Below are 13901 nucleotides of genomic sequence, written 5' to 3' on the forward strand. Positions count from 1 at the left end.
ATCAAAAACGGGCAAAAATAGAGAAAATTGCAGGACTTACCCCTTGTGATTTGATTAAAAAACGGGCGAAAATGGAGAAAATTGCAAGACTTACCCCTTGTGATTTGATTAAAAACGGGCGAAAATAGAGAAAATTGCAGGACTTACCCCTTGTGATTCGATCAAAAACGGGCAAAAATAGAGAAAATTGCAGGACTTACCCCTTGTGATTGATTAAAAAACGGGCGAAAATGGAGAAAATTGCAAGACTTACCCCTTGTGATTTGATTAAAAACGGGCGAAAATGGAGAAAATTGCAAGACTTACCCCTTGTTATTAATTAAAAAAAAAAACGGGCGAAAAAGGAGACAATTGCAAGACTTACCCCCTTGTGATTTGATTACAAAACGGGCAAAAATAGAGAAAATTGCAGGACTTACCCCTTGTGATTTGATTAAAAAACGGTCGAAAATGGAGAAAATTGCAAGACTTACCCCTTGTTATTTAATTTAAAAAAAAAACGGGCGAAAATGAAAAAAATTGCAAAACTTACCCCCTTGTGATTTGATTAAAAAAAAAAAACGGTCGAAAATAGAGAAAATTGCAAGACTTACCCCCTTGTGATTTGATTAAAAAACGGGCAAAAATGGAGACAATTGCAAGACTTACTCCCTTGTGATTTGATTAAAAACGGGCGAAAATAGAGAAAATTGCAGGACTTACCCCTTGTGATTCGATCAAAAACGGGCAAAAATAGAGAAAATTGCAGGACTTACCCTTGTGATTTGATTAAAAAACGGGCGAAAATGGAGAAAATTGCAAGACTTACCCCTTGTGATTTGATTAAAAACGGGCGAAAATGGAGAAAATTGCAAGACTTACCCCTTGTTATTTAATTAAAAAAAAAAACGGGCGAAAAAGGAGACAATTGCAAGACTTACCCCCTTGTGATTTGATTAAAAACGGGCAAAAATGAAAAAAATTGCAAGACTTACCCCTTGTGATTTGATCAAAAACGGGCGAAAATAGAGAAAATTGCAAGACTTACCCCTTGTTATTTGATTAAAAACGGGCGAAAATGAAAAAAATTGCAAAACTTACCCCCTTGTGATTTGATTTAAAAAAAAAAACGGTCGAAAATAGAGAAAATTGCAAGACTTACCCCCTTGTGATTTGATTAAAAAACGGGCAAAAATGGAGACAATTGCAAGACTTACTCCCTTGTGATTTGATTAAAAAACGGGCGAAAATGAAAAAAAATTGCAGGACTTACCCCTTGTGATTTGATTACAAAACGGGCGAAAATGGAGAAAATTGCAAGACTTACCCCTTGTGATTTGATTAAAAAACTGTCGAAAATAGAGAAAATTGCAGGACTTACCCCCTTGTGATTTGATTAAAAAACGGTCGAAAATGGAGACAATTGCAAGACTTACCCCTTTGTGATTCGATCAAAAACGGGCGAAAATGGAGAAAATTGCAGGACTTACCCCTTGTGATTTGATTAAAAAACGGTCGAAAATGGAGAAAATTGCAAGACTTACCCCTTGTGATTTGATTAAAAACGGGCGAAAATAGAGAAAATTGCAGGACTTACCCCCTTGTGATTTGATTACAAAACGGGCAAAATAGAGAAAATTGCAGGACTTACCCCTTGTGATTTGATTAAAAAACGGTCGAAAATGGAGAAAATTGCAAGACTTACCCCTTGTTATTTAATTTAAAAAAAAAACGGGCGAAAATGAAAAAAATTGCAAAACTTACCCCCTTGTGATTTGATTAAAAAAAAAAAACGGTCGAAAATAGAGAAAATTGCAAGACTTACCCCCTTGTGATTTGATTAAAAAACGGGCAAAAATGGAGACAATTGCAAGACTTACTCCCTTGTGATTTGATTAAAAACGGGCGAAAATAGAGAAAATTGCAGGACTTACCCCTTGTGATTCGATCAAAAACGGGCAAAAATAGAGAAAATTGCAGGACTTACCCCTTGTGATTTGATTAAAAAACGGGCGAAAATGGAGAAAATTGCAAGACTTACCCCTTGTGATTTGATTAAAAACGGGCGAAAATGGAGAAAATTGCAAGACTTACCCCTTGTTATTTAATTAAAAAAAAAAACGGGCGAAAAAGGAGACAATTGCAAGACTTACCCCCTTGTGATTTGATTAAAAACGGGCAAAAATGAAAAAAATTGCAAGACTTACCCCTTGTGATTTGATCAAAAACGGGCGAAAATAGAGAAAATTGCAAGACTTACCCCTTGTTATTTGATTAAAAACGGGCGAAAATGAAAAAAATTGCAAAACTTACCCCCTTGTGATTTGATTTAAAAAAAAAAAACGGTCGAAAATAGAGAAAATTGCAAGACTTACCCCCTTGTGATTTGATTAAAAAACGGGCAAAAATGGAGACAATTGCAAGACTTACTCCCTTGTGATTTGATTAAAAAACGGGCGAAAATGAAAAAAAATTGCAGGACTTACCCCTTGTGATTTGATTACAAAACGGGCGAAAATGGAGAAAATTGCAAGACTTACCCCTTGTGATTTGATTAAAAAACTGTCGAAAATAGAGAAAATTGCAGGACTTACCCCCTTGTGATTTGATTAAAAAACGGTCGAAAATGGAGACAATTGCAAGACTTACCCCTTTGTGATTCGATCAAAAACGGGCGAAAATGGAGAAAATTGCAGGACTTACCCCTTGTGATTTGATTAAAAAACGGTCGAAAATGGAGAAAATTGCAAGACTTACCCCTTGTGATTTGATTAAAAACGGGCGAAAATAGAGAAAATTGCAGGACTTACCCCCTTGTGATTTGATTACAAAACGGGCAAAAATAGAGAAAATTGCAGGACTTACCCCTTGTGATTTGATTAAAAAACGGTCGAAAATGGAGAAAATTGCAAGACTTACCCCTTGTTATTTAATTTAAAAAAAAAACGGGCGAAAAAGGAGACAATTGCAAGACTTACCCCTTGTGATTTGATTAAAAAACGGGCGAAAATGGAGAAAATTGCAAGACTTACCCCTTGTTATTTAATTTAAAAAAAAAACGGGCGAAAAAGGAGACAATTGCAAGACTTACCCCCTTGTGATTTGATTAAAAACGGGCAAAAATGAAAAAAATTGCAAGACTTACCCCCTTGTGATTTGATCAAAAACGGGCGAAAAAGGAGAAAATTGCAAGACTTACCCCCTTGTTATTTAATATAAAAAAAAAAACGGGCGAAAATGGAGACAATTGCAAGACTTACCCCCTTGTGATTTGATTAAAAACGGGCAAAAATGGAAAAAATTGCAAAACTTACCCCTTGTGATTTGATTAAAAAACGGTCGAAAATGGAGAAAATTGCAAGACTTACCCCCTTGTGATTTGATTAAAAAACGGGCAAAAATGGAGACAATTGCAAGACTTACTCCCTTGTGATTTGATTAAAAAACGGTCGAAAATGGAGAAAATTGCAAGACTTACTCCCTTGTGATTTGATTAAAAACGGGCGAAAATGAAAAAAATTGCAAGACTTACCCCTTGTGATTTGATTACAAAACGGGCGAAAATGGAGAAAATTGCAAGACTTACCCCTTGTGATTTGATTAAAAAACGGTCGAAAATGGAGAAAATTGCAAGACTTACCCCTTTGTGATTCGATCAAAAACGGGCGAAAATGGAGAAAATTGCAGGACTTACCCCTTGTGATTTGATTAAAAAACGGTCGAAAATGGAGAAAATTGCAAGACTTACCCCTTGTGATTTGATTAAAAACGGGCGAAAATAGAGAAAATTGCAGGACTTACCCCCTTGTGATTTGATTACAAAACGGGCAAAAATAGAGAAAATTGCAGGACTTACCCCTTGTGATTTGATTAAAAAACGGTCGAAAATGGAGAAAATTGCAAGACTTACCCCTTGTGATTTGATCAAAAACGGGCAAAAATAGAGAAAATTGCAGGACTTACCCCTTGTGATTTGATTAAAAAACGGTCGAAAATGGAGAAAATTGCAAGACTTACCCCTTTGTGATTCGATCAAAAACGGGCGAAAATGGAGAAAATTGCAGGACTTACCCCTTGTGATTTGATTAAAAAACGGTCGAAAATGGAGAAAATTGCAAGACTTACCCCTTGTGATTTGATTAAAAACGGGCGAAAATAGAGAAAATTGCAGGACTTACCCCCTTGTGATTTGATTACAAAACGGGCAAAAATAGAGAAAATTGCAGGACTTACCCCTTGTGATTTGATTAAAAAACGGTCGAAAATGGAGAAAATTGCAAGACTTACCCCTTGTGATTTGATCAAAAACGGGCAAAAATAGAGAAAATTGCAGGACTTACCCCTTGTGATTTGATTAAAAAACGGGCGAAAATGGAGAAAATTGCAAGACTTACCCCTTGTTATTTAATTTAAAAAAAAGACGGGCGAAAAAGGAGACAATTGCAAGACTTACCCCCTTGTGATTTGATTAAAAACGGGCAAAAATGAAAAAAATTGCAAGACTTACCCCCTTGTGATTTGATCAAAAACGGGCGAAAAAGGAGAAAATTGCAAGACTTACCCCCTTGTTATTTAATAAAAAAAAAAAACGGGCGAAAATGGAGACAATTGCAAGACTTACCCCCTTGTGATTTGATTAAAAACGGGCAAAAATGGAAAAAATTGCAAAACTTACCCCTTGTGATTTGATTAAAAAACGGTCGAAAATGGAGAAAATTGCAAGACTTACCCCCTTGTGATTTGATTAAAAAACGGGCAAAAATGGAGACAATTGCAAGACTTACTCCCTTGTGATTTGATTAAAAAACGGTCGAAAATGGAGAAAATTGCAAGACTTACTCCCTTGTGATTTGATTAAAAACGGGCGAAAATGAAAAAAATTGCAAGACTTACCCCTTGTGATTTGATTACAAAACGGGCGAAAATGGAGAAAATTGCAAGACTTACCCCTTGTGATTTGATTAAAAAACGGTCGAAAATAGAGAAAATTGCAGGACTTACCCCCTTGTGATTTGATTAAAAAACGGTCGAAAATGGAGAAAATTGCAAGACTTACCCCTTTGTGATTCGATCAAAAACGGGCGAAAATGGAGAAAATTGCAGGACTTACACCTTGTGATTTGATTAAAAAACGGTCGAAAATGGAGAAAATTGCAAGACTTACCCCTTGTGATTTGATTAAAAACGGGCGAAAATAGAGAAAATTGCAGGACTTACCCCCTTGTGATTTGATTACAAAACGGGCAAAAATAGAGAAAATTGCAAGACTTACCCCCTTGTGATTCGATCAAAAACGGGCGAAAATGGAGAAAATTGCAAGACTTACCCCTTGTGATTTGATTAAAAAACGTTCGTTAAAGGGAAAAACTTGCAAGACTTACCCCTTATGATTTGATCAAAAACGGGCGAAAATGGACAATATTGCAAAACTTACCCCTTGTGATTTAATATAAAAACGGTCGAAATTGGACAATATTGTAAGACTTAACCCTTTGTGATTTGATTAAAAAACGGTCGAAAAAAGAGAAAATTGCAAGACTTACCCCGGCTTTGTGATTTGATTAAAAAAACGGTCGAAAAAATGGAAAACTTGCACGGCTTACCCCTTGTGATTTGATTTAAAAAAAACGGTAGAAAAAGGGAAAAAATTGCAACGCTTACCCCTTGTGATTTAATATTTAAAAAAACGCTCGAAAATGGAGAAAATTGCAAGGCTTACCCCTTGTGATTTGATCCCCCCAAGACGGTCGAAAGAACTTGCAATTTATCAAAAAAATTAAAACTTGTGATTTGATTAAAAAACGGTGGAAAATGGAAAGATTTACAAGTCTACCCGTTGTGATTTGTTAAAAAAAACGGGCGAAAATGGAGAAAGTTGCAAGACTTATCTACCCCTTGTGATTTAAAACAAAAAAGGGGGGAAAATGCAAGGGTTACCCCTTGTTCCAAATAACCGTCAAAAATTGAGAAAATTGCAAGGCTTGTGATTTGATTAAAAATCCGGTCTCGATACTTTAGTATACAGATCGTAAAGTTTATTAAAATTAAAGTAAATTTGTGCAGAAAGTTAGTCAGAGTGAAGACCAGGCATTCAGGGGACTCAAAGTCTAGTCGAAACCAGCGTGGTGATCACCCATTAGTACCCTTATGGGATGGCTAGTCCCGGCCCCTCCTTTACTTTCCCACCCGGAATAATCACCCTACCCTAATTTGGGGAGAGACATGACGGACCCCAATCACTTACTGGTGCTAGCAGTAAAAGTCATGTCCCTTTGGTACGGGGCGGGATTCGAACCGGGTGTACCAGCTCTGGAACGCACGCAATTGAACGATCCAGTGCACCGTGTCGCCACAGTGCCCGTTGGTGTTTGAAGCTGGTTTTAAAAACTACTTATATAATTCACTGGTGTCTATGAGCAAAATATAAAAGAAACACGACCGGGTATTGAACCAGGGTCTCGTGACTCGCAGCCTATTTGTACTGCGTGTAGCTACGGCGCCAGCTAACAGAATTGATAACCACGCAACTATAGACAAACTACATGTTAGTGTTCATAATATGTGAAGCGTTGGAATGAAGTGTTATTGTGAACAGAGTTTGAAATGTACCATGGATGTAGACAAATTGACCAGATCAATCATGAGAATTCGCATAAGAAACAGTGGGCTTTTCTCTCTGTTCTTCAGCATTTCTGTTATAACAACAGCGGCAGTAGGCTCGTTGTGGGTCGGGATCACTGAAGTGGGTACCAGGGTGAATGTTTATCTGATAAAAGTCAGAGTGAAACGGGCGAGTAAAATTAAGAGATTTTGGCTAATAAGAAATGTTTCACTTGTCAGGCACTCATTTAGATGTTTCATGTAATTTTAGCTAAAAACACAAGTGGGCTCATCAAGTTTAGGCAAATTTATTAAACAAAGGAAAAAATACAAAGGGCAAATCCAGCCTTTTCTCAAATTTGGTAAGAAGATAAAAGGGGCAAGTCTAGCATTTTTAATAATTTTAAGCTAATTATTAATAATTTGTCTGCCTAATATTAAAACAAACCACAAGGGGGTAAGTCCAGTATTTTTAACATTTTTTTGCCGAATTTAAAAGTCACAAACGGATATATCCAGCATTTTTATCAAATTGGTCCGAAAATTGATAAAATTCCACAGTGAAAGGCCCAAGTCCAGCCATTTTATCTAATTTTAACCCATAATTGAAAAAAAAAGTCACAAGAGGTAAGTCAAGCATAATTATCAAATTTCGGACATAATTATCAAATTTGAACCACAAATTGAATATTTTTTAAATCACTAGGGGTATAGGTCTACCCCTTGGATGACTTGATGGGTCCAGCATTTTCATCAAGAATGTGTTTCATTCAGTTGGCCAATTATTGAAAAATATCATAACATGGGGTTAGCATATTTCAACATATTTTGCCCAAATATTGAAAGAAAATTAATTGGTCTCTCATTTTTGTAAAATTTTTGTAAAATTTCTTTTCTGATCACAATTGGAAAGCAAACAGCTAAAATGGCAGCAGAATTAATGAACTGCTTTAAAGCAGAACCAAACAGACACTGCATTTAAAGTCACCTGGAAGTGGTATTTTTCAAAATAAAGCTTTTGTCACTAATATATGTGTTTTGATGAGTGGAATGTGAATAAACAATTAACTAAGGTTTAAAAAAAAATCAGTTTCCATGTTATTTACAAGTTTAAGAGTAGACCCCAACCCGAGAGGGCGCTGTTCGTGACGTCAATCGAGGCAGACTTTGCCTGTAATGCGTAGAGTAAACACAATTGCAAAGTACATGTACGGACCAAGTCGTGAGTTTGTACGTTTCAAAAACAATTTTTTTTTCCGGCAATGCCGACCAGGTGTTTGGTGCTGAATGCATAAATACACTTTTTGGAATGTACCAACTCACGACTTGGACATACATGTACTTTGCACGTGTGTTTACTATACGCATTGCAGGCAAAGTCTGCCTCGATTGACGTCACAAAAGGGGTAGGCGGAGTCAGCCCCCCAAACAACTTTATGTATTTTTTAAACATATAAATCGTGACAAACAATTACTAAAAAAATTGTTTTATTGTTCGTAAGCATATACTCTTATGTTTGAAAGAAAAAAAAATTATATTTCCAGGTGACTTTAAGAGTAAATTCCTAAGTGAACTTATTTTTGACTCCCAAAATGGCAAACACACCTAACTACGCCGAGCATGAATTGTCCCAGGTGTGTCAACAATGACTCTACAGCCGTTTCAGGAAAAGCTAGGATTAATACTATCTCAAGTTAAGACGAAGGACGAGTTACTCGTCCTAACTTAAGATGAGTCCAATTCGTCCTAAGTTAGGAACAGTTTGGTGAAATCGATGGCAGGTCTAATAAATGAGAACACAAACTCCAAATAATGACACCAATTTGTTTGGTTTATTTACCATTCAATTAGCTTACTGTACACCTATAGTAATAAATAATCACTTTACTTCTTGCATGTTACACATAAAATACCGTGTACAATACCATTTTCAAAGCAATGGACTCAAGTTGGTTATTACTCAAAATAATCGTTAGCATAAAAACTTCCTTGGTAACGAGCAATGGAGAGCTATTGATAGTATAAAACATTGTGAGGAAACGGCTCCTTCTGCAGTAACGTAGTTTTCAAGAAAGAAGTTATTTTCCACAAAAACATTTGAATTTGAAGACCTTAGAGTTAAGATTTTGAGGTCCTGAAATCAAGCATCTGAGAGCAAACAACTTCGTTTGGCAAGGGTGTTTTTTCTTCCATTATTATCCTGCAACTTCGAAGACCAATTGAGTTCAAATTTTCGCAGGTTTTATATTTAGTGCATATTGTTGAGATACACAAAGTGAGAAGACTGGTCTTTGACAAGTACCAATAGTGTCCAGTATCTTTAAAAGGGACTACAACATGAATTATGTTTGACCCTTGAAAAAAAGTCTATATTTTGTATTTCGTTTCGTAAGAAGATACATACATGTAGTACACCTACGTACTACAACTACAATGTAATGACCATCATCACAGCACAGCATGGTGTGTTGTTTCACAAACTGTGAAAATTTTAGGTAAATTGGTCATCAAAGTTGCGAGAAAATGATGAAAGAAAAAACACCCTTGTCGGACGAATTTGTGTGCTTTCAGATAGTAATAAAAGACTTCTAGCTAGAAGCTACTTTAAATCTATGCTACTTTAGAGGGAGCCGTTTCTCACAATGTTTTATACTATCAACAGCTCTCCAATGCTCATTACCAAGTCAGTTTTTAAGTTAATATTTGTTTTGAGTAATTACCAAACGTGTACCTTCCCTTTAATGTAAACTTGATCACAATATCTTTGTTAGGATTTGAAACTTTGCATGGTGGGAGTATAAATTTGGTGTAAATCTCTTTGAGTTGTGTTTCCAGAATTCAACATTTCTCCTGAAGACGATCAGAGCATACTGATCAAGACATTGAGGTGTCAACCTGCAGTTATGTTCAGAACCACGACCACTCAAAAGAGACTAACACATGGTACTACTGTATCATTATCAATGTATCATGTATCATTATACAATATCATTGTTGTAAAAAAGAGCTCAAATCCGGATAGATATGGTGGAAAAAAAAAAATAATAATAATAATACCAGCCAAATATTAAACTAGTAATACAAATATAGTATTGTTTTCAAACCAAGTACAGCCTTTCACAGCGCTTTGCATTATTTCCCCACTTCATCGGGTAATTAGCAAACTTTCTCAACTACTATGCAGCACCCGAAGCCAAATCATTCACTCCATTAATTCATTAATCCCTATCCTCACTGATATCCACAGCAGCACCCTACCCTCAAAGTCTTCTTCATTTCTTGGGGTGTCGTGGCCGAGGGGTATATAAGAGCACCGAATTCAAACTCTTGTGATTCTGTTCAGCAGAGTGTGGGTTTGAATCCCGATCATGACAATTGTGTCCCTGAGCAAATTGTTTCTCTGCACCCAGGGGTAAATGGGTACCCTGTGAGGGCAGAGATGGTTCTTGTGATTGATTTAGCCGAGTAGCGCATATTAATGTTACACCCCAAGGGAGCTGAGATGGTTTAAGGAATGATTCAGGGCCGAGCGATCAGCGGTAATAATGTTGGAGCGCGAGCGTCACTGCGTGACGGACCTTAGCGCGAAATAAGAAGCCATTATTATTATTTTTGAGAGGTAAGGTGGTGGTATATCTGCAAGGGTAGGGATTGCTTGTGTTTATGATTTACTCCCGAGGAAAAAAAACCCATAATAATGACAACAAGAATATTGAAATAATACAAAATAAAAACAGAACTTCTTTCAAAGAAAATGAAACTAGGAAGACTTGAAGCACATGATTAATTAGTAAGTTTGCATAAATAAAAATGAAACCTTAACAATATCAACATTATAGGGTAACAAAATAAACCTTTCAGGAAGTTTCAATAAATATTAATCTATTACACATTGTCAGTTGGGTTTATAGTATTACAAAAATATACAGATATTTATCTAGACTACCCCCTTTACCTCAAAATCCTTCCACCCGAGTTTGATGTATAACCCCTTTAAAGACAATGTACACATTCGGAATAACTCAAAATATATATTAGCAATATAAGCATAAAAACTTACTTGGTAACGAGCAACAGAGAGCTGTTGATAGTATAAAACATTGTGAGAAACGACTCCCTCTGAGGTAACGTAGTTTTTGAGAAAGAAGTAATTTCTCACTAAAATAATAAAAGACTTCTGGCCAGAAGCCTTTTGTCCCTTTCTGAAAGCACATTATTTTGTACAACAAAGGGTGTTTTTTCTTGCATCATTTTCTTGCAACATCAATGACCAGTTGAGTCCAAATTTTCACAGGCTTGTTATTTTATGCATATATGTTGGGATACAACCAGTGAGAATATTGGTCTTTGACAATTACCAATAGTGTCCAGTGCCTTTAACCTTTGACTATTATTTATCATTGTATTTGGCATGAAGCAAGTCGTGGTTTTGACCACTTGACTTTACCATGAACCAATACCACATTTTCTCGATAGAAAACAAGAAATCCCTGTGCTTCTTATGAAAAATTTGGCAGACGAAAAAATGTTGTAATTCCCTTTGCAAGTTTGACCCAGTTAAGAGTTCCAGACAATACGGAGACCATAATAGATGTTAAATTTGCATCGAGGATAAAGAATATTAATTTTGGTTTTTACCCATACACCGATGTGTGTTAGCACTGTATAGTCAGTACTTTCCCGAGTCCTGTAAAAAAAAATATCACAGGCATGTTACTCGGGTGGGATTCGAACCCACGACCCTTGCAATTCTAGAGCAGTGTCTTACCAACTAGACTACCGAGGTTGCCCGGCAGCTAGAGGCAGTTCGAATCCTATTTTTTGGCAGAGAGTAACGCAATTATATAATAGATGTTAAATTTGCCTTGCATGGTGACAGCACTCCATCCAACTGGTGGGAGTGTGTGAATGTTCACAAACAGTAAAGCACAGGGTTTTAATGTTAGGTATAGAAAGTGGTTCTTATTTCATAAGAAACATTTCCAAAGGAAAACTTGTCTCTTAAAGGGACTGGACACCTTTGTCAAAGACCAGTTTTCTCACTCGCTTTATCTCAACATATGCATATCAAAATATCAAACAGCTCCATTGCTCATTACCAAACTTAGTTTTTATGCTTATACGTATTTTGAGTAATAACCAATAGTAACCACTACCTTTAAGCAAACTTTTGCAGGGAATCAGTCACAAACAATGTACATCACATAGTAGTTTGGCTGCTAACCTGTTTCTACTTTTTGTGCTTTAGCTTAGCTTGTTGAAATTGGACCCTGTTCTCAAACCCAGGGTGAACTACACCTTGATTTGCATACACAGAATATGCATCATTCTTAACAAGTACCTTTGTGATTTAAGCAAACATGAATATATGCATGTTACAAATATTAGGTACGAATAAATTATCTATTTGCATATAAGTATACATTCCTATTACCATACCAAGCACCCTGAGAAAATTTAAGGTTAAATAACATAAAAGTTAATACACAATACATGTATATACCAGACAGTATGAGGTCGATCCACCGTCTGGGAAATAAAAACGTTTTTGTCTGCTGTCCCTGGTAGTTCAGTTAACTCTGGTTCAATACACAGGGACCAGTTAATTTCCTTCCTGCCTTGCTTTGGTTCCACTGAGTTGCATGAAAGATTTACAAGATGGCCACAACAATACAGGTTTACAGCTCCCACTGGAGTCTGTGGGTTTGAGCAACTGTTCACTGCCTCATTTCACCTTTTTCCTTTTTAAGTATCACCGATCATGTATATGTTTTGAATTTCTGCAGAGGTTGAAGCCTCCGCCTGATAATTACCGTTTGAGAAATCTGTGGGTTTTATGAGCAACTGTTTACTGTATTGTCTCATTTCGCCATTTTTCTTTTTCAGTAACATATTAACAATAACATATTGTGATCATCTCTAGAGGTTGAAGCCTCCGCCGGTTCAATCCCGTTGGTGTCAAAATCTGTTGGTTTGAGCGACTGTTCATTGCCTCCTTTCGCCATTTTCTTTTTCTACCAATTGTTATTACCGATTTGTCATTACCGATCACGTATTGTGAATTTCGGCAGAGGTTGAAGCCTCCGCCGGTTCATTCCCATTGGTGAAATCTGTTGGTTTGAGCGACTGTTCATTGCCTCCTTTCGCCATTTTCTTTTTCTACCAATTGTTATTACCGATTTGTCATTACCGATCACGTATTGTGAATTTCGGCAGAGGTTGAAGCCTCCGCCGGTTCATTCCCATTGGTGAAATCTGTTGGTTTGAGCGACTGTTCACTGCCTCCTTTCGCCAGTTTCCTTTTCTACCAATTGTTATTACCGATTTATTATTACCGATTTATTATTACCGATCACGTATTGTGAATTTCGGCAGAGGTTGAAGCCTCCGCCGGTTCATCCCCGTTGGTGAAATCTGTTGGTTTGAGCAACTGTTTACCCCTGGAATGCAGACCAGTCATCTGTAGTTGAGGGTTGAAGAGTGTCTTAGCCGTGCCGTTCCCAATCAGCTGTCAATCAAATCATATCAAGAAATTTATCAAAATCGTCTGATGAAATTGGAATCAACAATTAAAGACAGTGGACACTATTGGTAATTACTAAAAATAATTATTAGCATGAAACCTTACTTGGTAATGAGTAATGGGGAGAGGTTGATAGTATAAAGCATTGTGAGAAATGGCTCCCTCTGAAGTAATGTAGTTTTCCAGAAAGAAGTAGTTTTCCACAAATTTGATTTTGAGACCTCAGAATTAGATTTTGAGGTCTCGAAATCAAGCATCTGAATTAGCACACAACTTTGTGTGACAAGGGTGTTTTTACTTCCATTATTATCTCACAACTTCGATGACCAATTGAGTTCAAATTTTCACAGGTTTGTTATTTTGTCCATATGTTGAAGTTACTATGAAGAGTAGTCTTTGACAACCACCAATAGTGTCCACTGTCTTTAAGATCTTTAAGCATAAAACCTTTCTTGGTGACAAGTAATGGGGGAGAGGTTGATGGTGTAAAACAATGTGAGAAACGGCTCCCTCTGAAGTGCAATAGTTTTTGAGAAAGAAGTATTTTTCCACGAATTTGATTTTGAGACCTCAGATTTAGAACTTGAGGTCTCGAAATCAACCATCTAAACGCACAGAACTTCTTTTTTCTTTTCATTATTATCTCGCAAGTTCGATGACCGATTGAGCTCAAATTTTCACAGGTTTGTTATTTTATGCATCTATGTTGAGATACACCAACTGTGAAGGCTAGTCTTTGACAATTACCAATAGTGTTCACTGCCTTTAATTCACTTATGAGGTATACTTGCGGGTTTC

At 36.6% G+C, this 13901-nt stretch overlaps 1 protein-coding gene across 1 annotated transcript in view; it reads right to left on the minus strand.

Moving 5' to 3' along the window:
- Positions 1-11677: 11677 nt before the first annotated feature.
- The window catches only part of LOC117304526 (NIPA-like protein 2), a 32002-nt gene continuing 29778 nt past the window's right edge, over positions 11678-13901 (minus strand). Inside the window, exon 13 of the mRNA XM_033789041.1 lies at positions 11678-13088. Coding sequence (XP_033644932.1) covers positions 12933-13088 — 156 coding nt within the window. The 3' untranslated portion in view covers positions 11678-12932. The remainder of the gene's footprint in view (positions 13089-13901) is intronic.

The sequence above is a fragment of the Asterias rubens genome, chromosome 21 (assembly GCF_902459465.1).
Source record: "Asterias rubens chromosome 21, eAstRub1.3, whole genome shotgun sequence".
In the NCBI taxonomy this organism is placed as follows: Eukaryota; Metazoa; Echinodermata; class Asteroidea; order Forcipulatida; family Asteriidae; genus Asterias; species Asterias rubens.